This window comes from Trifolium pratense, linkage group LG1, assembly GCF_020283565.1.
Source record: "Trifolium pratense cultivar HEN17-A07 linkage group LG1, ARS_RC_1.1, whole genome shotgun sequence".
Taxonomy (NCBI): domain Eukaryota; kingdom Viridiplantae; phylum Streptophyta; class Magnoliopsida; order Fabales; family Fabaceae; genus Trifolium; species Trifolium pratense.
The window spans coordinates 5,358,443-5,383,573 of NC_060059.1; the positions used below are offsets into that span (position 1 = coordinate 5,358,443).

Here is a 25,131-nt window from a genome sequence, read left to right on the forward strand (position 1 = left end):
AGACTCTGAGTTACATGATCATCATGTCAACAAAAATAACAATTGTAAAGTCATCTCAAACTTGTTACTTCCTGAAGATTTGATGTTTTATATCTTTACTTTGGTTCCTCTTGATTCTCTGTTTAACTCTACAAGGTTTGTTTGCAAATCTTGGGATGCTATTATTGATAGCTCCCATTTTGCCCAAATGTATGAACGCCGTGCACGTTCTAAACATGTTGGTCTATATGTCGAAAATCCTACGGATGGAAGTCGTTCTTATTTATTGGAATTTAAAGATGGTTTGAATGGCCAATTTGAAAGGTCTGATTTGGGAATACCTCAATTGGGAAGTATAATTGGTGTTTGTGATGGCATTACGATGCTTTTGACTAATTGTCGAAGAGTTTTCGTTGTAAACCCCATCCTCAAGCGTTGGCTTAGGATTCCGCCTTTTCCCATTCCTATGGAACGTATAAAAGTTAGCAGACAATGTACTATAGCACGTGTTCCCGGCACTGCAAAATTCAAGTTGTTCCTTGTGGATGTCCTTAAGATTTCAAAGGCTTTTTGGTATGTTTTCTATGTACTAAGAATTGGAATAGATGACTCGTGGAAAGAGATAGCTAGAAAAAAAGCTCCCCGTCGTTGGTGTTTAAAATGGCAACCGCTTTATACTGGAGGCAATGATATTTACTGGATAACAATTGATGAAGTGTTTGTGATGGATGTTGACAAAGAAATTATTGTACAAGAATATCCAGTTCCCACCGTGTCAATGGTTGAGAATCCAATAATTCCGATCTTTTTATGGATGGGTGATCATCTTTCTTGCATTGCGTGTAAAGCTGAATTATATAAAACATATCAAATCTACATTTTGAATTTTGATTTAGGAAAATGGTTTCTTTATCATGAGATGGGACATTTTGATCGTGATGTTGCTTGTGTTTGTCATAAGCTTGGTATTCTTAATGTGCGTAATATGGTATTTCGTTTTTGGATCAACGATCAAATTATATTTCAAGTAGCTCTTCCTCGACATGAATTAGCAAGAAATACGTTGTCAGACAAGAAATTGATACATTTTGGTTACAATGTCAAGACCAAACAACTGACATATATTGAAGAAATTGGTGTAGGCCATTTTGAGGTATGGCTTCATACTATCAGTCTAGTTTCACTGCCAAGTTCTCCAACATAGCTAGGTTTCGTGGTATATTATATGTAGTAGTATTATTTATATTTGTATTGGTTGAGAAACAAATATTACACTTATTGTGTGTTTGCTTAGTTAGTCTAGCTTTTGTTACCGTTAAGAAGTAAGTAAGTGGCAATACTCATTTTGCCCAAGTGGCAAGCCGGTTTTGTAAGGATGAGTTAGGCTCAATACTAATTTTTAAGATGGTATTAGAGTCTCTCCACGATTCGCCGGGCCGCCTGCTATCAAAATTCTGATCGGGGATCATCCACCGTTCATATCTATGCCCCAAGCTCATCGCGCTGAGCGCGAGCGGAGGTGTTAAGAAGTCTCACATCGGTTACGAGATTGCCTTGACAAGTATTTATAAGCAAGTGGCGGTCCTCACCTTACAAGCCGGTTTTGTAATAAGGATGAGTTAGGCTTAATACTCATTTCTAAGAGTCGCTATTATTTAGCTTTGCTTATTATGGTCAATGACGGACTTGAGGCAAATTGCGTGCTCTCTATTAGCTTTTGCTTATTATGTCATCACGATTCGATTTCTGTCATTGTGATGGTGCTTGGATATGAGAGTATGATTTTTGGTTATCTATTTTCTCTACTCTTTTTTTTTCTTTGTATTCTATCCCTTGTGTAATCTGTTGTGGACTTGTGGGTTGAAAAAATTGGATTTTTCGTAGACAAAAAACATTATATTTCATATGGATGATGCTAAATTTATACTAGTAACTCTTAATTTAGTAAGACTTACTCGGATTCATTTCAATCTATTATTAATATATTAAAATCGATTTCCGCCAAAGTTTCTAATTTATCCTTATTATTTTTAATTATTTTGCAAGTTTTATATACTTCATTGTAATTTTACTAAAATAAATATTAAAAAAATATAGAAAGATGATTTGCTTAAAAATATAAACAAAATAGATTATAGATAGGAACAAAACATAACAACCTATACATAAAAATAGGAAAAAAATAATAATTAATAATAATATCATAAAGTTAATTAGTATCAAACTTACTAAATTACCCTAAATATTTTTAATAAAATTTCTAATTTTTGATTAAAAATATACACGGGACCATTATTTATCACTAAAACATAAAAAATTGAATAAATAAGTTTAAGAGAAATAATTAACACAATAATTTCACTTATATTTTAACAATATTATATAACAAATTTTTAAATATTAAATTTAAAATAAATTTTCTACATTAATACAATGACAAACTCAAATATTGAATAAAAATCAGTGGACTCGTGCGAATGCACGATCATTAAACTAATTTTAAATAAAATTTTTCTAAAGTGTGTTGGATAACTTACTCAACTTTATATGTGGCAAAACATTATAATTGTATGTGTAATTTCTTTTACACAGACGGGATATATGAATTCAATTAATGTGTTCACAAATTCTAGCTCAACTGACAGAAATGTCGAAATTGCTAGTATCGAACGTCAGGACTGGGGGTTCGAACCTCTGTCACTCCACTCTATGTATGCGAGTTTTCAATGACTTTGTCATTTCGTCTATCAACCAAAAAAATTAATTCAATTAATGTTTTTATGTAATGAAATAGAATCAAAAATAAGTTGTCAGTTTTAATTCAACTCACAAATATCGATATTGTTATTTGAGTAGAATCAAAGATAAGTTATTGTTTCAGCTTATTTGAAAAAATGGATATTGTTTCAGCTTTGTGCTATTTACGAAAAAGAAAAAATTGAATATTATGTAGCCTTATAAAGAAAATATAAAAGTATCACATGTATGAACTCAACGGTTCTGATATCATTCCACTGGTTACCTTGAGTTCTCGACCGTTTTTGTAAAAGAATCAAACAAAGCCACCCCATGTATAGTGTCACATGTATAGTCTTTGGTATTATGGTTGGGATGTTAGAATTATACTGATACTGATTTGTTATGAATTTTCAAAATTTTGAATAATATACATGAGTTCAATAAAAATAGGGACAAAAATATTTTTGGTTGAATTCTCTTCTTCCTCTATCGGTTAGGGGTGATTTTTGGTTTTTTTTTTTTCCCTAAAATCACCCCTTCCTCGGCATCTTTTTTTTTCTTGTTTTTTAATCTAAATAAGTGATTTTCACATAGATTGAGTCTTTTAGTTGTTTTCTTTTGCATTTGTGCGGCGTTCGTATTGATCGTCGTCTTGGTACGGCATTTTTTGATTTTTCGTCTTGTTACGGTGTTCGTTTAGTTCATATCGAAAGATCATCTTAAATTGATTGCACATTCAATCAATATTTGGGTATCAACGTTGCAAATCCGGAAGTATATGGACATTCTGTCATTCTAGTGACTTTAATTTTATCATATTATTTGTAGGTATTTTGTCGTTGTATGCTATTAACTTGAATGTTGCGAGTTTGTTCGCAGATTCATCCTTTTTGTTTTTAGCGATGATGAATTTGTATTTGCATCAGATGTACTCTATTGATTATCGGAATGAATGAATTTCGTTATTTTTAGTCAAAAAAAATTATTTTTTTTATAAGCAAATTATTAGTATATTACAAGGTTAGTTTTTCTTCTTGTCAAGACTTGAACCCTGGACTCCAACTCTTTAACCCTTGGCTCAATTATAGGGACTAAAAATAAAATTTGAAATCTTTATAGAGACGAAACGCATATTTAACCATATTTTTAAATATATTTTATAGTATAAATCTGTAAATTATTTTTTAATCCTATCATGCTAGATTGCTAGTAATCCAGCTCAAATTCAGGATAAATTTCGTAAATAGAGAGACATGATCGATAAGATAAGTTTCATGATTAATTTATCATATTTGTTGACTCATCAAACACTAGATTGAGACAGGTATGATACATTTATATCTTATCTCTTATATTGCGCATCAAACAAGCTCTAAGAGTTTGGTATAATCATAAAAAAAATATATCTTAATTTATTTTTTTTATAATTGCATATCTTAGATTCTTTTTTATTTTTTATACAATGCATATCTTAGATTTTTTTTTTTTTTTGTCAAGAATGTACAGTCCCAAAAAAGAAAAGAAAAAAACAATTCCATAAAATATATATAGTCCAAAAAAATTAAATAAAGAGCATGCTTTAGAAATTATAACCCTTACTCTTTCCTCTTTAATCCTAAAAGTTAAATTAAATAAGTAAACCAACCAACCAGCGAAGCAACAAGAGCAGTGCAGGGTTTAGGTTAAACTCTCCTCATTCTCTTACTTTTCCCGCGCCAATTTTATTTTGAACTTTGTAATTCTTTTTCATTCAAATACTTTAAATTATTAAACTTTACGATTGGGAGTGTAAATAACAGAGTTTGTTATATATTTATATGATATGATTATAATTAAGTCTTTAATTAGTTAGTTACTATTAGTTATAAAACTAGCTAGGATTTAGTTATTATTATTATAAAATAAAACTAGAAAATTAGGGTTAAGTGTTAGGGTAACTTTAAATACAAGTAATATCTATCCACTTTGAGTAGTGATAGTATCAAAGTTTCTTCTTGAAGATGATGGATGCACCAGAGGAGAACAAGAATCTCCCTTTTTCCAACAAACAAGAAGAGGTTTGTTTGTTTCAATTCCCCCATATTCCTTTTCTGTCTATTTTTTCTTGTCAAATTCTTTGGTGTATTTTTTATATACCATGTTTCTTTCAAAATTATTTGTCTTTGCTATTGAATTGGGAAATTTTTCTTGTTTCTTTTTGCCCCATTTGCTTAGTTTCTCTGCTTCTGGCTTCTAAGTGGCACGTTGATTTTGATGTTTAAGTGTTTACATTCTTTAGGTTTGGAGTCAATGGCCTTTTATTTCTTGTTGGTTTTGTTTCTGAATAATTTAAGGATTTAACTTATGCGATAATGCGTTTATGACCTGATATGATTAGTCTCCATGGTATTCTTACTGCAACAATTGATGATCGTTCCTGGTTTTTGTATGCATGAAATTTTCATTTATTCTATTTAATTTTTTCATGTTTTTATTATGCTTGGCAATATGCAGGACGATTATTGGTTTCACGAATACATCGTTAGTCTACTCTCGGTTGAGGAGGCTGTCCCTATTGATGAATTGCTTGGCAAGCAAGAACCAGGTGTTGGCTATGTACAAGATGGCTATATGAAGGATTCAGTTGATGTTGGAACGAAACCTGAACTACCGAGCTGCACATCTTCACTGCATGAGAAGAATGCTGCTAGTTATCAAAAATCATTACTTCCTAGTTGTTACACTAGTGACTCACAAAGGTGTGTTTTGCCAAGAAATGATTCTTATGTGATTGCACTTCCAGCCTTAAATAGGTCTTCTGCAACGAAAACTGAATCATCGAGCAGCACTTCTTCCTGGCTTCTTTCTGCCAGCGAAGGGAATTGCATATCGCAGGTCCCTGCATCAACGGAGAGATATTTGGGGCCACCCGAGATTGAAGTTCAGGCTACTAAAGATTTCACTCAGTCATCAGTTCACGTTGCTAGGTCTTCTGCAAGGTATCCTGAATCGCCAAACAGTACTTCCTCTTTGCTTCTTTCTGCCAGCCAAAGGCATTGCCTACCGCAGGTCCCTGCATCAGCGGAAAGATATTTTGGGCCATCCGAGATTGAAGTTCAGGCTACTAAAGATTTCAATCGGTCATCAGCTCACATTGCTAGGTCTTCTGCAAGGCATCCTGAATCGCCAAGCAATACTTCTTTTCTTCTTCCTGCCAGCCAAGGGAATCACCTATCGTCGCTGATTCCTACACCAACGGAAAGACATTTGAGGCCATCCGAAATTCAAGTTCATGCTACTAACGATTTCACTCAGTCACCATTTCACAATGCTAGGCCTTCTCCAAGGAAACTTGAATCACCAAGCAGTACTTCTTCTTTCCTTCTTCCTGCCAGCCAAGGGCATCGCCTATCCCTGATCCCTGCATTAACGGAAAGACATTTGGGGCCATCCGAGATTGAAGTTCAGGCTACTAAAGATTTTACTCAGCCGTCAGTTCACATTGCTGGTGAAGATTTCGGTCAGAGTATCTCCCAAAGGAAGAGGAAAATGTAGTCATTGATTATCGATTCTTCTGCTTTATAATATTTATTGCATTATTATATGTTACAGTAGTTTTTAACTTTCTTCAATAGCCTAACACTAAAGTTTGACTTTGCAGGCACAATTCTGATATAACTGAGCAAGGAGGGTCATGCAGAAACTGTAACTGTACATCAAACTGTTTGAAACCGTAAGTTCAAAAGCATGCTCCTTTGTTTTTTCGAGTGATAGCTCAAAAATTAGGCTAATACTAAAGTTGTGACGACGTTTGAGTCTTGTACTCTTGTCAATATCCTTTAGTTTTATGCTTAATGTGTTCTCTTTCAGCTAAATGGAGCTTAACAAGAATTTAGGCTTAATGGCTTTCAGATTAACCATCTTTATTTACTATTTCCACCCTTTTTTTCAGTTATTGTGAATGCTTTGCTGCCGGAGTCTACTGCGCAGAACCTTGCACATGTAAAGGGTGCTTAAATAAATCTATCAATGAATATATAGAAATTATGCAAACTCGCAGGAATACTGAGTCTAGCGTTCCACACTTACTTGTTCCTAAAGTCATAAGAAGTCCTGTTACCTCACCTCCAATTGGGGTTAGAAAATAAACTCAATACATTTTTTTGTTACTTTTGGATTTGGTCCTATATTAATGACATTCTTCTTGCAGGATAACCCCAACAAAACTCCAGCATCAAAGATATGCCATTGCAAGAAAATAGGCTGCCATATGAAATCTTGTTCTTGTTCTAAGGTTTTTTTCATTGTTACATATATCAATGTCATATATTTTTGTAGTTTCATTTATAATTTATAATGAGTTACAATTGGTGGTTGGTTTTCTTTTGAAGGGTCGTGTCGGTTGCTCCATTAGTTGTAAATGTGAAGGGTGCGAAAATATGTACGGTAGAAAGGATAGTACAGCTAAAAAAATAATCTGAGCTTGAAGAAACAGAAGCATTGCAGATTTCCAGGTTTTACATGTTAATTTTTGTGCTTGATGAGATTATAAGGTTGATGTTTGCTATTTATTGATCTCTATTCATTTGTATGTGACAGACAAAGAACTTCGACGGGAATCAAATGCTTTTGGATCTCAAACTAAATTTGAAAAGCATTTTCAAACTGTTCCATATGATGATGATGATTCAACTTACATTCCATAACACTAATTACACAATTTAAATGCCCTTTGTCTCTATTTTTTTTCCTTCATCTTTTTATTCTTTTCCAAACTTGCACAAGGTTTTTTGTTATTAACATTTCATAGCAAAAGGTCTTTTGAATACGGTTGATCAAGCGTTGAATTGTTGCTTTCGACACACTATATTTGAAACCGATTGTGAAGTGCTTGTTAAAAGCCTTTCGATCGAATATATTTCCTCGAAATTCTTAGGGTACAGTACCTAGAAATGTTAGAGTGAAATTAAGGCAATTCTAAAGTTCTGAAGTGAGACATATTAAAAGATGCAACAATATACACATTACGCTCTAATAGAGAACAACAGGGTGTGGATATATAGAAGAAACCACATCTGTAATTTTAGCCCCGTCCGTTTTGGATTTGGGCTTTGTTCAATAAAATTATTTTTGAAACACCCCACGGCTCTTTTTTTCCCGATAAAACTTTTTTGCCCATGCATAAAAAGCTTGGAAAATATTTTCTAAACTTATTTTAGTGTAAAATATTATTTTTAACAGTAAAAAAATTTCGGAAAATATATGCGTTCAGCTTGTATGACTTTTACATAATAATCATTGTAAACTATATGTACCACCAACATAAAAAAGGGAGAAAAATAGGTAAATTATAATGTGAATAATGGTCCACGGTGAGTTGATATTTAAAAATGAGTGACAATAAATATCGTCTTTTGGAAATAGAAGTTAATGATCCTTTTTATTTTTAATCATGATTGAGATTGTAATACTAATAACTTAATTGTTAGTACTAATTTGATTAAAATAACAAAAAAAAATATAGTATGCATCAAACTGATATCAATCGGGTCATCATTTTAACTATAGACCAATTATCGTTAGAATTTTTGATAATTTTTAAGTATATTTACTCTGGATGATCTATGAAGATGGTACACCACAAAACTGAATATTGCTGCACGTGGGGTGGTGAGGAAAAGAAATGAAAGCAAAGTGCCCTTTTTTTTTTCTTGTTAATTCCTCTCTTTACAATGGACAATATGTATGTCCCTTCATTCTTTTCCCTTTCCTAAACTTTTGGGCAGCATGATCCCACTCCCCTCCTATATAGATGAAATTAATATAAATCTTTATTTTATGGTAACTTTTCAGAAACTTTGAGAATGAGAAGGGATGATGATGGAGGTACCACATCTTTGTTGTAGAGGTACTAAGAAACGAAAAAACAATATGATTCATTACTTTTATTAGATTAGATATATGGGACCATGCCATAGAATGATAGAGTTTCAATTCAAGGACAAGTTGCATGCTAGATGTAGTTGGTAACTTGGTAGGGATTGTGATACAATAGGAATTAGTGAATGTGAAAAGAGGTAGATCGATTTTTCCACTATGGTACATGTGTGTGGGTTCAAATATTTAAATAAATGTCTCATTCATGTTTTATTACAAACCAATAATGTTAGGATTCAAAATAGTAGAGGAATATCACATCACATCATGTGGGGTGGTGTAAGTAACACAATTAGTGTCTTAAATTTGAAAAGAATGGTAGCTTTCTTTGGGAGTAACATCAAGAGGAAGATCACATTATTGTCGACATCATTGAAATTAGTCTTTGTTCAATATTCTACATTCTAAGCTATGAGGTGAGAGCTGAACTGTGAAGCACTAAAAGTTATACGTACCCATCTTTGAAAATACACAAAAGAATTTTGAAAACTTTGATAAAAATTAATTTATTTAAAATGATTTTTTAACTATCCATTTTAGATTAATTTTAAGCAACGTAATGTATTTAATTGATGATATGCACTATCATCAATATCAATATAAGTGACAAAAACAAATATTCACCAAAAAAAAAATAAGTGACAAAAACAAACCAACTTGTTTTGCCCCGCCACGAATGCAACTAAAACATGCAAAGGTGAACCAATTAACTAAATAAAAATGAAAAATTATCGAGTTTAATTTTTTGTGGAAACAATTTTTTATGGTCGAATTTTGTAACATGCTTATAAGTCATAACCCGTATTTTTTTTTATGAATTGTGTTGGGTGGGTCAGCCCGGATCAAAGGATTGCAAATCTCAACTTATTAATACAAGGATTGTTTTCATATTGACAGTATACCAATTTAATTAATTCAAACAGAGGTAAAGGTTGAAAAAAATGAGGGTAGGAAGAAATAGGTGAAGATTATTTTTCTTTATATAAATTTATTTAGATTAGATTATGAGTAAACAAATTTAAGAAAGTTCCTTCTACTTTCTTTTTTGTCAAAACAAATCTCAATCTTATAACAAGCTCAGAATTTCTAAAAAAATAAAATATAAGTTTAGAACGATCATATTTTTTTAGAGAAGTGTTTAGAACGATCATTTAATTGACATAGATATATTATATTTGACTTATTAAAATTCATTTGGGTTGGTCTGATGGTATTGCCTTGAGACTTGAGAGTGTGTTTCTCTTTGAGGTCTCAAGTTCGATTATCTCTGATGTCAATTTGGGTGAACTAATTTAGCTTCTTAAAAAAAAATTAACTTATTAATTTAAAATAAAAAGTTATTCTCCCTCTCATACGTAATTTTAAAGTTTTAAGATGTTAAAAGAGAACTTCATCTGTCGTCTTAACCAATAATCCAAAGAAGACGAGTCCTTTTTTGTTACTACAAATTGAGTGGATCAGTCATGAATAACATTATAATGAATACGAATTTTACAAAATTTACTGTTGGATTCAAAGTTTATATCATATAGATCATCCATAGAAAAATTGAAAATCATTTGATATGTTATCGAGACACAACAAGATTAACAGTTTATTAAATAACGTAAATTTTGATGGGTCTCAATAACATATCAAATTATTTTCAAAAAAATTTAAAAAATTTATGATATAAACTTTCAATCCAACAATGAATTTCATAAAATTCATATTCGGTAGATCACTTGTCCACGATGGACCACTCGTAGCATTAGCCTAGAAATACCTATTTTTTGGCGAAAAAGAAAAATAAATGAACACAATATTATAATGAGTCATGTGGGTAGTGGTCCACATGGTTTGAAATAAAAACGAATGGTAAAGATCCGCTTAGCTAATGTGCATGTGCTGCAAATCTACGGCGTTGTGGCGTCAGAAGTGAGGACACAAGGGGGGTGCGCCCACCCTAATTAGGCTAGCTGCAACTCCAATTGATTCGCACCATTTTACAAGCGTGTCCGTCTCATTTTTATGTAAGATAACTTCATGCCAAAATAATTTAATTCAATTCGGTATAACTCGATAATAACTTGATCGGCTCGATCCCTTGTGTGTTTCACAGATTCTCTAATGGAGATTAGTTATCGTTAACGATAGTGAAAATTTCTTATCAATATCATAGTAACAAAAAAAAAATTGATCAGTTCGAAATTGATTTTTTTTTTTTAATCTTGAAGATGTCATTACATGGGGACTGCATCTCTCTTTAGTGTAGACCTTTACGCAGAGGACTTTGTCAAAGTTGTAAGAAATGCAACATTAACAATATATCTCTCTTGATTCTTGAATGTATATTTGCAAAAAAAAAAGGTTTTTCTTCCGTTGAGCTACTCTAGAGTTACCGAAGATAATTGTTGCATGCAAAGTCTTGTGATATGCGGAGAGTGTACACTAGGTTGTGCTCATGCATTTGAGTGGATCCCAGGTGTTAGTGTCAAATGTGTTGTAGAAGCTAAATAGAAAAAATAAATGAATTTTGGATCAAAAAGAAAGAAAAAAGGGGCGAACTCGATAAACTAAACAATTGAATCTTTGTTTGTGATTCTTTCAAGGAAGACTCATACACTATAAATATAGAAAATTGATAAGTTGTGAATTTGAACTCACACCTTACATATTGTTTGAACTCATACCCTGCATATTAATTTCCTTGCAACTATCGAGTTAGATGTACAAGAGTAATTATATGTTTTCTTATTACCATTTGATTATGAACAAAAATTGGTAAAAAAACAAAGCTGAAATTATATATAAAAAATAAAACACTTTAATAATATCCAATTGAAGATGTATAACACAGGAAACAAATTTGACTCTACGACTGATTATTAGTTGGTTTAGTGGTGATTGACATTGGAGTTGGTAGGAAGAACCACAATTTTATCCTCCACAACTACCATCGATATGAGTTGTAACCACTTGATAGCAGAACTGACTCCGAATCAGATTATATGGTCCAGTAGACCGAATACTGGTATAAAAGAATATTTTTTTGCTTTCACCACCAATTTAATATGGTTCGGGGGTCAGTTCTGGCATCAAGTGGTTTCAGCCCCCTTCCGTTCGTAGTTGCGGGGGATCGAACCGTGATTCTCCCTACCAAGTTCAGCGTTAATCACCATTGAACCAACTAACGATCGGTAATATAAAAGAAAATTTACTCTTCCAACATATATAATACATAGTGTAGAAATTTAATTATCTAAAAAAATTTGCTTAAAAGAAAGTGTAGAAATTCGCAATCATAAAATTTCAATTAATTATCTATTGTTATATATTTATTTAATAATATAAAGTATTCAAACTCAATGTTATAAAATCTACAATTATAGAAATTCAATATTATTTATTTAGTCAAAAAATCAAATACTAATTTTTTAAATAATGTATGGTAAAATGGATGGTTATGTTTTTAAATTATATAGAATGAAGTGATTTTGAATATGCCTTCTAAAATTTATATTTTCTATATTTTATGCTTTGAAATAGCATATACAATAAACACATAAATTGAACAAATAAATAAATAAACGCATGTCCCGTGAGCTTAGCTCAATTGGTAGGGATATTGCACTATATGTGCCAGAGCCCGGGTTCGACCCCAGGACACTTCACCAATTCACATTTAAGGTGTATTTTCTAGCCACTAGGCTACTTAACAAATAAATAAACGCATAAAAAAGTTTATGTGGAAACAACTTAAAAGACAATTAATAAATAGTTTTTCATCTTGTGGGGGGGGGGGGGGGGGGGTGGGGGGATTTTCCATCAAGAAATAGTTATTGCAGTTAATAAAAATAATTCAAGAAATAGTTAGAGTGAGAAAAAGAAGTAAAAAGAATTAGTTATACCATTTGCCTTTTTTTTTTACAGTCCATTAGATCATGGTTTATTTTTTTTTTTTTTATATATTTAGACCATAGACAAAGTCTATTAAATTTTTTTTATTAAGAATTGAATTTAATATCTCAAAATTTACAATACTCACAAACTCTACACATGGATCATTATATTTTGGTGGTATAAATCTCTTTTTGTTTTTGGTTTTTAATACTTTAATTCTCAGAAGAAGTGACATCCGAGTATTCTGAATTCAACTGCGACATAAGTAAAGTCTGACCAATAATCTATTTATAGATTGTATATTTTTTGTTAACTTTCCAATTTTAATTTTTTTACTCGATGTCTTTTTTTAATATAGAGATTTTTACTCGATATCTAATTTTACATATTATTACTAATATTATTGCTTCCCATATATAGATTTATTTTCCATAAAGTTATTTTTATTTAACATTTTGGCCAATGTACCAACGATTGTCCTAAAATGGAAACTTCATAATGAAGACAAGAAAAACACAGTGATTAGAAAAAAGGAACAAAGGCCAACGGAATAAACAAATAAGGGTAGATTAGTCATTTGAATTACCGTATTACTAATATTAAACTCAAATTTTGAAAATAACGATAAAAAACAACTTAAAACCTGAAGCATACGTTGTTGCACCTTAATTAATCAAAACAAATCACTTGAACCGAAACATAATCATCATTAAATTACATTACATAAATCTCATTATTACTATTGTTGGGGAAATTCAAATTATATTTCCTAATCTTGGGGATACAATATTAATACTTGGTCAAAAAAAAAATACTACTAATCACATTACTTTAAATGTGATAAATGATAATCTTTACCTTAATCTATTATTCTCACTCTGAAAATCACGTCCTCTGAAAAGTTGACAAGTCATTTTGAGTGTGTCAGAATCTGTAAATTCCACAAGAACCCACTACCTAGAGAGAGAAAAAAATGTTACTTTTTGTGTCACATTGATATAGAGAGAGAAAATGGGGTAAGGAAAGTTTTGTTTTTTATTATCAGTGTTCTTATTACAGCTACTAGTGAAGCTCCCATTTGCCAGATTTCATAGATTTGTGGTGTGAATGTTGCAATAGAGATCAAAGTTTGGTTCTTTTTGTGATTTTGTTCATGCCCATTTGAAGTGTTTTGATGATTTTGGATCTCTACTTTGGATTTTGATTAGTGTTATTTTCACTTGGTAAGTTTTCTTTTGGATCTAAAATGTTTCATTTTCACATTTATGAATGTTTGTAGTTTTGTTGAGCTTATTCAATGTTTTTCTCATGACTTATGAACACCGTCTTTTTCTTCCTATGATGTCACTGTTTCTTGTTTTTCTGTGTATCTAGTCTTTTTCTAGATTTCTCTTTTCTTTGTTCCTTAACTCTCTTGATGTCATTGTTTACCAGAAACATTTTTCTTTGTTTTGGACAAATAAGGAAACATGTTTGAACAACAACTGTAGTACATTTGATTCTACCTATGGTAGTAGTAGATTTCTCATTTAATTAACTTTTAATTTTTTTTGTCATTTCATGTGTTTGATTTTTTCTGTTCATGTTTAGGATCTCTTAATTTCTGCAAAATAGATGTCTTTAATGTTTGTTCTTTCTTCTTGTGTTCTTATGATGCTCTCTTTTTTTTTTTTTTACAGTTATCCTGATTTTGAATTTTCAAAGCTGCTGGAACATAAAATTCTATTTGTAACAAGAAGATATTGAAGCTGTGTCCAATTGAGCAGGTAATGCAACATCCATGTCAATAATAGAGTATATAATTTTTTTATAGATTTTTTTTTTTGAAGATTTTTTATATTATTATAGATTATTAAACCATGGGAATAAAGTAAGATTTCATGAATCTGGACTATGCTTATTAAACATACTATGTGTTCTTTTATTGATGTTAGGTGAAAGAAGAGGAGAAGCTAAAGAGTGTCGTAGTATATAGAAATTGGTGGTGGAAATCTATATACTGATATCTAGGTCTGGAGTCATTATCTAGCCTTTGCGGTGTTGCGAAATCCAAACCTGCTTTGCTGTTGTTATTTGCTGGAGTTTTGGCAACCATGTTACATTCTGACTCGAGGCGCTTATATTCTTGGTGGTGGGATAGTCACATTAGCCCAAAGAATTCAAAATGGCTTCAGGAAAATCTTACAGGTTTGTCTCTCATTGTGCTAGAAGTTCTATGGATTGAAAGCTGTGTGTTGGGTTAGGGAAGTATTTGCTGGAATTGAACATTTGATGAGATCACAATGATGGTGCACACACGTTTCCTCTTTCTATGGACATGCATACTAATATGCGGCTGATTTTTGTTAAGCCAAATTTCATCAAAATACAACCATTTATTCTAATATATTTAATGAAAATCCATGGTTTGGCAACCTTTAAGTGACAATTTTTATGTGTTTATACTTTCTATAGACATGGATGCAAAAGTCAAAGCAATGATCAAGCTTATTGAAGAGGATGCAGACTCTTTTGCAAGAAGGGCAGAGATGTACTATAAGAAGCGGCCAGAACTCATGAAATTAGTTGAGGAGTTCTACCGAGCATACCGTGCATTAGCAGAGAGATACAATCATGCAACAGGGGAGCTACGTCAGGCACATAGAACTATGGCAGAAGTATTTCCCAACCAAGAACCTTTTATGCTGGCTGATGATTCACCATGTAGTTCTTCAGGGCCCGAGGGTGAACCACACACCCCTGAAATGCTACATCCAATTCGTGCATTCCTGGAGCAAGTTGATGCACAGAAAGATGCACTAGGTCTAAGCAGAAAGGGTCTAAAGCAGCTGAATGAGATCTTTGATTTTTCTCAGTCATCGGCTGAAAAACAGGATGCGAAGATTCAGAACCATTCTGAGTCTGAACAGGCGGGGAGAGCAGAAATTGAACTGGAAGCCTTAAAGAAAACTCTGACTGATATACAGTCCGACAAGGATTCTATCCTTCTTCAGTATCAGCAGAGTTTGGAGAGTTTATCTGAAAGGGAGAAAGAGCTTAATAAGGCACAAAATGTTGCTGAAGGCCTTGATGAACGAGCAAGCAAAGCCGAAATTGAAATTGGAATACTGAAGGAAGCCTTAGCAGAGCTAAAATCCGAGAAGGATTCTGGTCTAGTTCAATACAACCAGTGTCTGGAAAGGATAGCTAGCCTGGAGTCTATGTTATCTTTGGCTCAGCTGGAAGCAAAGGGGCATGATGAGAGGGCGGTGAAAGCAGACACTGAAGTTAAACGTCTCAAGGAAGAACTTGCCAGGCTGGAGGCCGAGAAGGATGCTGGTTTGCGTCTGTATGAAAAATCCCTTGAAAATATATCTTTTTTGGAGACCAAGATTACCGTTGCCGAGGAGAATTCCAGGATGCTAAATGAGCAAATTGAAAGAGCAGAGTTTGAAGTTAAAGCATTAAGGCAAAAGCTTGTCGAACTGAATGAAGAGAAAGAAGCTGTATCTGTCCTGTACAAGCAGTGCTTGCAGACGATATCTTCAATGGAGAGTGAAATTTTGGTCGCCCATGAAACTTCTGAATGGCTGAAAAAAGAAATTGAGCTAGGCGCAGAAAAACTAAAGACCGCGGAAAAACATTGTGACACAATGGAGAAATCAAATCATTCTCTTCAGCTAGAGGCTGACAATCTAGTGCAGAAAATTTCTTTAAAAGATCGAGAGCTTCTCGAGAAGCATAATGAGTTTGAGAGGCTGCAGACTCTGATGCATGAAGAGCATTCTCGTTTTCTTCAAATTGAATCTACTCTGCAGACTCTGCAAAAGTCGTACTCTCAGTCACAAGATGAACAAAGATCTCTTGCTTTGGAGCTCAAACACGGGCTTCAGCTGTTGGAGGACCTTGAACTTTCCAAAAAAGGTTTTAAAGAAGAAATGCAACATATTGTGGAAGAAAACAAGACTTTGCATGTGCTTAACTTCTCTTCCACTAGGACCTTAAAAGATCAGCAAATTGAAATTTCTAAGTTGAAGGAGATTAAAGAGAATCTGGAACGAGAATTTGTCATAAAAGTTGAAGAAAGCAATTACCTCCTAAAGGAATCTCATCAAATAAAGGATGAGATTCATGGCTTGAATGATAGATACCGAGCTATACTGGAAGATCTAGAGTCTGTTGGTTTGAATCCTAAATGTTTTGCAGCATCTGTGATGGATTTACGAAATGAGAACTCAAAACTAAAGGAGGCGTGCAAAGTTGAACGAGATGAGAAAGAAGCTCTTTGTGAAAAGTCAAAGGATATGGATAAACTTTTGAGTGAAAAAGCCTTTATGCAATGTTCCCTATCAAGTTTGAATGAAGAACTAGATGGAGTAAGAGATGCAGTGAAGAAATTTCAAGAGTCCTGCCATGTTCTGAAGGAAGAAAAATCCGTTCTTGTTGGTGAAAAATCAGCTCTATTGTCACAGTTGCAAATTATCACCGAAAGTATGCAGAAGTTATTGGAGAAGAATGCCTTGCTAGAGAAGTCCATCTCTGATTCAAAGATTGAGCTTGAAGGGTTAAGGACTAAATCAAGTAGCCTGGAAGAATTCTGCAATTTGCTGAATAATGAGAAATCTAGTCTTCTTAATGAAAGGAGCATCCTGGTATCTCAGTTGGGGAGTGTCGAAGAGAAATTAAGTAACCTGGAAAAAAGGTTTACTAAACTGGAAGAAAAATATTCTTATATGGAGAAAGACAAAGAAAAGAGTGTTAATCAAGTGGAAGAACTTCATGCTTTGCTTTCGGCACAAAAAGCAAAGCATGCTAATCACAAACATTCAAGTGAATCCCGGTTGGTGAATTTGGAGAATCTAGTTGTTCGGCTACAAGAAGAACGTCAGTTGGGGAAGGCAGAATTTGAAGAAGAACTTGGTAAAGCTGTAAATGCTCAAGTTGAGATGTTTATTTTACAAAAATGTATGGAAGACTTGGAGCAGAAGAACATGGGCTTATTATTTGAATGTCAAAAACATGTTGAGGCATCGAAATTTTCTGAAAAAGTTATTTCTGAGTTGGAGGGTGAAAACCTTATGCAGCAGATGGAGGTAGAGTTCTTGCTTGATGAAATTAGAAAATTCAAAATGGGGATTAATAAAGTGTTTGGAGCTCTTCTTGTTGATCCAGACAGGAGATACGACAAAGGGTTCAAGCAAGAAGAAATTTCCATATCACATATTTTGAACAATATTGAGGGGTTGAAAGGTTCCCTTATGAAAACTCAGGAAGAGAAGCTGCAGCTACTTGTAGAGAATTCTGTCCTCCTGACAGTACTTTCACATCAAGAATCTGAAGGAAAAGAACTGGATTCCAAGAAAAGGAACCTTGAGCACGAGTTTGAAAATGCGAGACAGCAGAATGTGATGTTGCAGAAAGTTAAGCTTGAACTACAGGAGATGAACACGCAACTTAGGTTTGAATTGACCGAGGGAGAAGAAAGGGAGAACGCGTTGAAATCCGAAATGGAAATTCTTCATATGAAATTAGTAGATTTGCAGAAAGCAAATCTTATGTTTCAGGAAGAAAATCGTAAGGTACTTGAAGAGAAAAATTCACTAATTAAGAGTGTTTCAGAACTCAAAGATGCAAAGTCTGCTGCTGAAGATGAAAACAGTGTGATGTTCCATGAGGCACTGAATCTAGAAAGCCTTAGCATGGTTTATGAGAGCTTTTTCATTGAGAAGGTCTTGGAACAAAAAGAATTGTCCAAACATCTGAGTGATCTTCACAGCATGAACAATAACCTCAAACAGGAGCTTGGTCTGTTAAGGGAACAGTTTGAGGCAAAAGAAGCGGAGAATGTTTATCTGAAGGAGTCAGTTGAGACGATGGATAAAGATCTGCAGGAAGCCAGAAATTCAAATGATGATTTAAGTCATCAAATTGAAAGTTCAGAGAATCTTCTTATGAAGAAGAAAACAGAACTGTTAGAAAAAGAGGAGAGGCTAAAGGCCGTGGAAATGTTGAACGCAGAGTTTTGCAGAAATGTTGAAAAACTCAAAATGGAACAACAAGAATCAAGACTGGTCAATGAAAATCTTGAGAGGCAGATTCTTGAACTATCGGAAGGTTGCGTGAATCACAAAAAAGAAATTGAACTCCTCAATGAAGCAAATAGAAATATCGTGTTAGAGATGAGATCATTACAGCAGGAAGTGGAACAGCAGAAGGCTAGAGAAGAAACGTTGAACTCGGAGCTGATGGATAGAACAAACGAATTTCAACTTTGGGAGGCAGAGGCTGCTACATTCTATTTTGATCTTCAGATTTCATCCATTAGTGAAGCATTGTTGGAAAATAAGGTGAATGAGCTTAGTGGGGTTTGCTCAAGACTTCAAGATGAGAGTGCCGCGAAGACCTCGGAGATTGAAAAAATGACAGAAAGAGTTGGCCTTTTGGAAAGTGAAATTGGAGGACTGAAGGGTCATTTGTCTGCATATGTTCCGGTCATTAGTTCTTTGAAAGAGGATTTCGCTTCCTTAGAGCACACCATCCTTCGAACAAATAAAGCATCTTTTGTATGCAATCAAGAACCAAAGGTAGTATTCTGTTTTAGCTTGTTACCACATGCTTTAGTTTTCCTCATCGCACTCTCTTGTTAAATGAGCATATGAAGATTATGTATTGTATTCTCCTTATTCTATTTTGTCATTAATGTGTCCAGGATGCCGAAATTGAAACTGGTATCGGAGAAAACATCAATCCAAGTGTAACAGAAAACAAAAGTGCTTTGACGCTGGACGGTGTTTCTGATTTGATAGGCATGAAGGAAAGGATTAGAGAAGTTGAAAGGTCCATGGTGGAAGAAATTGAAAGACGTGTCAAAGAAGAAAATCTATCCTCTAAAACCAATCCAGGAGGAAAAGACTACAGAAAAGTGGAGAAGCTACTCAGGGACGAGAACACATTCGATCTCAACACATGGAGAACAAAATCCGAAAATGGATCACTGATGAAAGATATTCCTCTTGATCACATATCAGACAACCCAGCTTCTAAGAATCGCAGGAGAAAGAATAGCGGGACTGATGATGGTATGCTTGAGTTATGGGAAACCGCTGAACAGGACTGCTTTGGTGATGGTTCATTGGTTAGCAAAGCAATGAAAAGGAATTCTGATCCAATGGAGGACATTATTACGTGCCATCAGTCGGATGCTTCGGGGAAATGCATGAACACCTCTTCAGAATTGGAGGCAGAAAAGGAATTAGGTGTTGACAAGCTTCACCCGGCGAAAAGTATAAAGGAGAGAACGCAAGATGGCAAGAGGAGGAAGGTATTGGAGAGGCTTGTCTCGGATGCACAGAAACTGAACACTCTTAAGATGAGTGTGCAAGATTTGAAAATGAAAATGGAGACAAAGAAGAGAGGCAAAAAAGGAGATTACACTGAATATGAAACAGTTAAAAGACAAGTAGAAGATGTTGAAGAAGCTGTTGTGAAATTAGCAGATACTAATGATAACCTGACAAAGGAGATCAAAGAGAGTGTTCCGTCTTCCAGCAGAGATAATTCGGTGGAGTTGGAAAAGAGCAGACTCATCCAAAGAAAAAGAGTGATGGAGCAGGCACGAAAAAGTTCGGAAGAGATAGGACGATTGCAGTTTGACATGCAGAACATTCAATATGTTTTGCTGAAATTGAGTGATGAAAAGAAGCACAAAGGGAAGAACAGATTCTCTGGGAAAACAGTGGTGTTTCTGAGGGACTTTATTCACATTGGAAACAAGAGTAGTAGCAAAAAGCGCAGCAAAGGGTGCTTCTGTGGAACCTCAAAGACTACAACTAATGAAGACTAAGAAAATCTAGTCTCTCACTGTGTTGTAAAGTACTTTACTTGAGATATTTCTATTCTAATCTAGCGTATCAATTCTTAGATTAGGCTTGAGGTTAGAACTTAAATGATCATAGTAACTTATTTCAGATCTCTATGTTTTTAGCTTTAAACAAAACTTGTACTGTTTAGCTGAGGAATAGTTGTGTGTGGCAACTTATGAAAGCATGGATCAGAAAATAAGCTGTTTTTTCACTCTTTTTCTTCGATATTTAATTTCTCATGAGATGGTAACTGTCTCAGAATTATTATGCTGGTCTCTCACTGAATATGAATAACCACACTTCTGAGAACTGTCCATAATTGAGCCACAAATTTGATACAAGTTTAAGTGGCTCTTGTTCAGGTCTTTTTTTTCCAATGCAAAGTCATGTTATGCAGTATTGTGTTAACGATTATGTAAATATTCTATTGGTTAAGAAAAGATGTAGAGAAATTGAGTCAAAAAAGAGAAGAGATGTGGGCAATTTTCAATATTATAATAAGAAAATGAGAACTCAAATCATTATAATATGAATCAATTAAAGTTTAATTCAAATACACTAAGACCACAAATATGGTCCCACAAATTTTCATAATTTTCCTCATTTCACATATTTTTGTAGTTTATATACAGTTTTTGGACACTTCTGAAATCAATAATCATTCCCTGCAATCAAATTTTACCACCTATTCTTCATAGTCAATCATGGCGGCTAGCAACTATACTATACTGTTATTTATTGTTCCTCTAAACTTGCTCTCCAAACAAGATCTACCTAGTTGCTCCTATATAATTATATTCAAGCCTTGGATACATCAAAGCCAAATAATCTACGATGGAAGGAACTACAAGCTATTCCAAATCAGAGGGTGGTGTTGACTTGACTCAAATATCTCTTCGACCCATTAGTCTTACTGATCTTGATGACCTAAAATTGTGGACCGGTGATGAAAAAGTGGCCAGGTATTGCACCTGGGAACCTTATACCAGCAAAGAAGAAGGCATCAACTTCATCCAAAACATAGCAAGCAAATCTCTATGGTTCAGAGCAATTTGCCTTCACAACCGTGCAATTGGATGCATCGATTTTCGGTCGGATAACTATAGATGCAAGGAAAAATCTGCTGAACTTGGCTATGCTCTGAGCTCCATGTACTGGAACAAAGGGATTGCCACAATGGCTGTGAAACAAGTGGTTGAAGCTGCATTTAAGGAGTTTCAACACTTGGAGAGGCTTGAAGCTCAAGTCGATGTGGAAAATGTTGCTTCTCAGAAGGTGCTGGAGAAGGCTGGTTTTCGAAGGGAGGGAGTTCTCAGGAAATATTCCTTCATCAAGGGAAAAAGTAGAGATATGGTTATGTTCAGTGTTGTATCAAATGATCTTCAACTTTGATCTATTTGTTTTCAAATATGTCAACTATGGTGTTGTGCCATTTAAAATGTCTAAATAAATTTAATTGATGTTATGTCCCCAGCATTCATAAGCTACATGATCAAATGTCTAGATAAATTTAATATTGTACTCCTTTCGTACCACAATATATGTAGCTTCGACACTTTTACACATATTAAAAAAGCTAATTAATTTTGTATGAAAAAGAAAAATTATGAGTTGATTTACAAAATTGTCTTTCATTTAGTGAATGGAAAAAATAAATTTTGGAATTAAAAGAAAATATAGTAAGAAATAGTTAAGGGTATAATAGAAAAAATAGCATTAAATACATCATTGATAATATAAAATGACATATATATCCCGAAGTGACATATATTGTGGTTAGGAGAGACGAGAGTATCATTTAAGTTATTTTTTACTTTGATATTAATGCAAAGAGCAAATATGGAAACATAAACAATCAAAAGTGTGAAAGCAAAATGAGTTTTCATTCCCCTAAGAACCCTACCACGAGCTACGACAAGAATGAGCGATGACAAGAATCGCGAGATTAAGTACCTATTTTCCATCAATTACAAGATGATGGAATCAAAGATGAAGGCGGGGAATGAATGATAAGTTTATATTAAATTTTCATGTGAAAATCATAGGTCATCACACCAAATTAGTGAATCACCAAACTGTCAATGCCCAGCATATATGACTTTCATGGTTCCAAACAAAATCCAAATATATGTTTAGTCAAAAATTGTTGTGCACTCAGATTACATAGAAACATCAGACTAAAGTTTAAACATAATAATATCACTTAAAACATAACAGGAAACCTAAATGAAAGGATTTATCGCTAAATCAAGCTCCAACAATTTCAGTAGGTTCCTCTGCCACGGTTTCTTCAGCAGGTCTGTCTACCTTTGTGCCAATGTCCTCAGAGTAATCACCATGAACCTACAAGGACCAAATAGCAATCAAATCAAACCAAAGATTGAAGTAATATGTTTATATTAAACAGAGATAACCATCACGTGTAGTTGAAAACAAAGTAAAGAACATCCGTGACTAAACAACCAAATATTTTTGTTCCGGTAACAATGTTATGAAAACAAATCATTATGTGTGAATGCAGGGAAAAAAAAAAGTTTTTTTTAAAAATTACCTCCATCAATTTTCCAAGATCAAACTTAGGAGCTTTAAGGATCTTCACTTTACGAATGAACACATTCTGCAGAGGGTAAATGCTAGATGTGGCCTTCTCAATTTCTTTTCCAATCATTTCTGGAATGAACTTACGAACCAATTCCTTCAAATCGCAGGATGTTGCTTGGTTGACCATGATCTCTCTCATCTTCCTACGGATCTGAACAAACAAATGTGTACTTTTAATTACTAATCCGCAATATAATTAGAAGGAAAATAAAGCATGGTCCTGAGTTCTTTTTGTTTACATAGAAGCATTTCATCAAAGAAAAGTGCAACAAAGAACTGTTGCTGGACAGTGCATACCACGTTGAATACACAAATGTATGTGTCTAGAAAACAGTGTGAATTGAAAAGAAAAGCGGCAATGTATATACCTGTTTAATCTGGCTAGATTGAGCATAACAGGTCCTCTTCACCTGGTTAGTTCTCCTCTTGGTGAATCCAATGCAAAACATCCTCAATGTGTAATTATCAGTAGTCTTCACATCAACATGGGCTTCAATTAGAGATTGCCACTTACGAACCAATGACCTCAGTTTGTCGGTTGTGAAATTCATCCCCTATAGATCAAAAGAAAAAAAAAATCAAATTCAATAAGAATAACCGCAGCAACATTATGACCAAAAGATGACTCGGCAACCTATCATACCCAGAAATTTGTCAAAAGATTCTTCCCTTGAACATCTTCAGCTCTCAACCTAATCTTCCTGAAAGCATGTTCCTCGTCACCTTGAAGATCAGCCAATGAAACCTCAAACACTCTATGTTTAAGTCCATCTGAAGCAATCTGCCATTCAAAATAATCATTTTCTAAATAAGTATGCAAAAGTCCAATGGAGCAACTTTCAGCAAATCTATATAAAAAAAACTAGGCATCCTTGTTATTCCATAAAACCAACACACAAAAGCTTTAACAATTACATATTGTTTCCACATCCTATAGAGATATAACGATAACAAAAATGTCCAAATAGTAAGCAGCTACAACAATGCTTAACTTCTCTCAGTATACTCTGTCCATGGGTATTTGAACTAATCTACTGACACAAGTACTTAAGTGATTGTACAGTAGAGCTTAAGCTTATGAAAACAACTTATGACATGTCCATGAGCTATTTTTTCAGCTTATTTCCACAAGCCCTCCAGAATAGCTTATATGAAAATAGTTTGACTTTATCTTTTGTTATAAAAATAGTTTAGACAAACACTTGTATGATAATCACTTATATTATCGGCTCTTAATCTATTTATCTAAACAGGCCCAAATATTAATCTAATTAAACTATCAATCATCATCACTTGTATAAATACAACGAACATACAATGCAACCAAGCAAAATAGAATCCTACATTTGTATACAACTAAAGCAGACCAAAACTCAACAACTACCTAACCAAATCAAAGCAAATATCAGAAAACATTATAACAAAGAGGAAAAAAATACCTTGGTACCCTGAGTACGAGATACGAGGGTTTTGCCGACATTTTTCACTTGGAAAACTGAAGGAGCCTTAATGTCATACCAATCCTTCTTGGCAAAGGGATCAGCTCTACAAATTCACAGCAACCAAACAGATCAAAACCCAGAATTCAATATGAATATAAAATCCAAAGAAAATTATAAAAAATGAAACTTTGGAAGAAAATAGAAAAAGGGTACTAACGCTTTCTTCTTGCCACCTTTCTTCCCCTTTGAGATGCGTTTGTTCTTCCCAACAGCCATGGTTGTTCACTGTTTGAAGAAAATAAGAGTTAGTGACGGCTGAGATTACAGAACAAACAGCAACAATGGCACAAAATATATATATAAACCCTAACCTTTTTATAGTACTGTCTTGTTATCTTCAATTCGATTCAACGATGTTTGGTTGCCACCGTTTTCGGTTTGTGATGTAGGGTTTTTCTCATATATGGGTTTGGGCTTGGGCTTTTCTGCTTTTTGTACATCGTTTTTGTAAAGGAATCCGAAGGCCTTTTTTCACAAGAGTAATACTATAATAGGGGAAATATTTACCCCTATATTTATATCCTCACCCCTACAAAACAAACAAGTTTCATATGTACTCAAAGTTTTAGGAAAATGCTAACCAATTCCCTTGGGATACTGGTTAGGTAAAATGACCTTGAAACTTGTGTAATTTTTCTTTTCAATCAAAATTTTACGGCTTTTGATTTTTT

The 25,131-nt window shown here is 33.8% G+C and overlaps 4 protein-coding genes across 6 annotated transcripts; 3 read left to right on the top strand and 1 right to left on the bottom strand.

Annotated features, from left to right (window-relative positions):
- Window positions 1-4,721: 4,721 nt before the first annotated feature.
- On the top strand, window positions 4,722-7,403 carry LOC123912855 (protein lin-54 homolog). Its single transcript, XM_045963436.1, has 7 exons — window positions 4,722-4,775; window positions 5,212-6,248; window positions 6,359-6,430; window positions 6,650-6,833; window positions 6,908-6,991; window positions 7,089-7,155; window positions 7,297-7,403. Exons 1-7 carry the CDS (start codon window positions 4,722-4,724, stop codon window positions 7,401-7,403), a joined length of 1,605 nt encoding a protein of 534 aa, XP_045819392.1.
- Window positions 7,404-13,149: 5,746 nt separating this feature from the next.
- Window positions 13,150-20,568, top strand: LOC123902057 (protein NETWORKED 1A). 2 transcript variants are annotated; one of them, XM_045951750.1, is made up of 5 exons: window positions 13,150-13,739; window positions 14,196-14,282; window positions 14,451-14,703; window positions 14,971-19,079; window positions 19,205-20,568. In XM_045951750.1, the coding sequence occupies exons 3-5, from the start codon at window positions 14,610-14,612 to the stop codon at window positions 20,336-20,338; spliced, it is 5,337 nt and encodes a 1,778-aa protein (XP_045807706.1). In that variant the 5' UTR covers window positions 13,150-13,739; window positions 14,196-14,282; window positions 14,451-14,609; the 3' UTR covers window positions 20,339-20,568. The 2 variants fall into 2 exon arrangements, with proteins under 2 accessions (XP_045807706.1, XP_045807709.1); XM_045951753.1 differs by lacking the exon at window positions 13,150-13,739 and adding an exon at window positions 13,788-14,026.
- A 398-nt stretch (window positions 20,569-20,966) lies between these two features.
- On the top strand, window positions 20,967-21,925 carry LOC123902082 (uncharacterized N-acetyltransferase p20-like). Its single transcript, XM_045951754.1, has one exon. The coding sequence runs from the start codon at window positions 21,192-21,194 to the stop codon at window positions 21,747-21,749; it is 558 nt and encodes a 185-aa protein (XP_045807710.1). The 5' UTR covers window positions 20,967-21,191; the 3' UTR covers window positions 21,750-21,925.
- A 527-nt stretch (window positions 21,926-22,452) lies between these two features.
- Window positions 22,453-24,849, bottom strand: LOC123883765 (40S ribosomal protein S3a-like). 2 transcript variants are annotated; one of them, XM_045932665.1, is made up of 7 exons: window positions 24,775-24,849; window positions 24,618-24,687; window positions 24,398-24,503; window positions 23,602-23,739; window positions 23,327-23,512; window positions 22,909-23,109; window positions 22,453-22,700 (listed from the first exon to the last, which is right to left on the bottom strand). In XM_045932665.1, exons 2-7 carry the CDS (start codon window positions 24,674-24,676, stop codon window positions 22,605-22,607), a joined length of 786 nt encoding a protein of 261 aa, XP_045788621.1. In that variant the 5' UTR covers window positions 24,677-24,687; window positions 24,775-24,849; the 3' UTR covers window positions 22,453-22,604. The 2 variants fall into 2 exon arrangements, with proteins under 2 accessions (XP_045788621.1, XP_045788614.1); XM_045932658.1 differs by having other exon boundaries at window positions 24,618-24,685; window positions 24,772-24,837.
- Window positions 24,850-25,131: the final 282 nt, after the last annotated feature.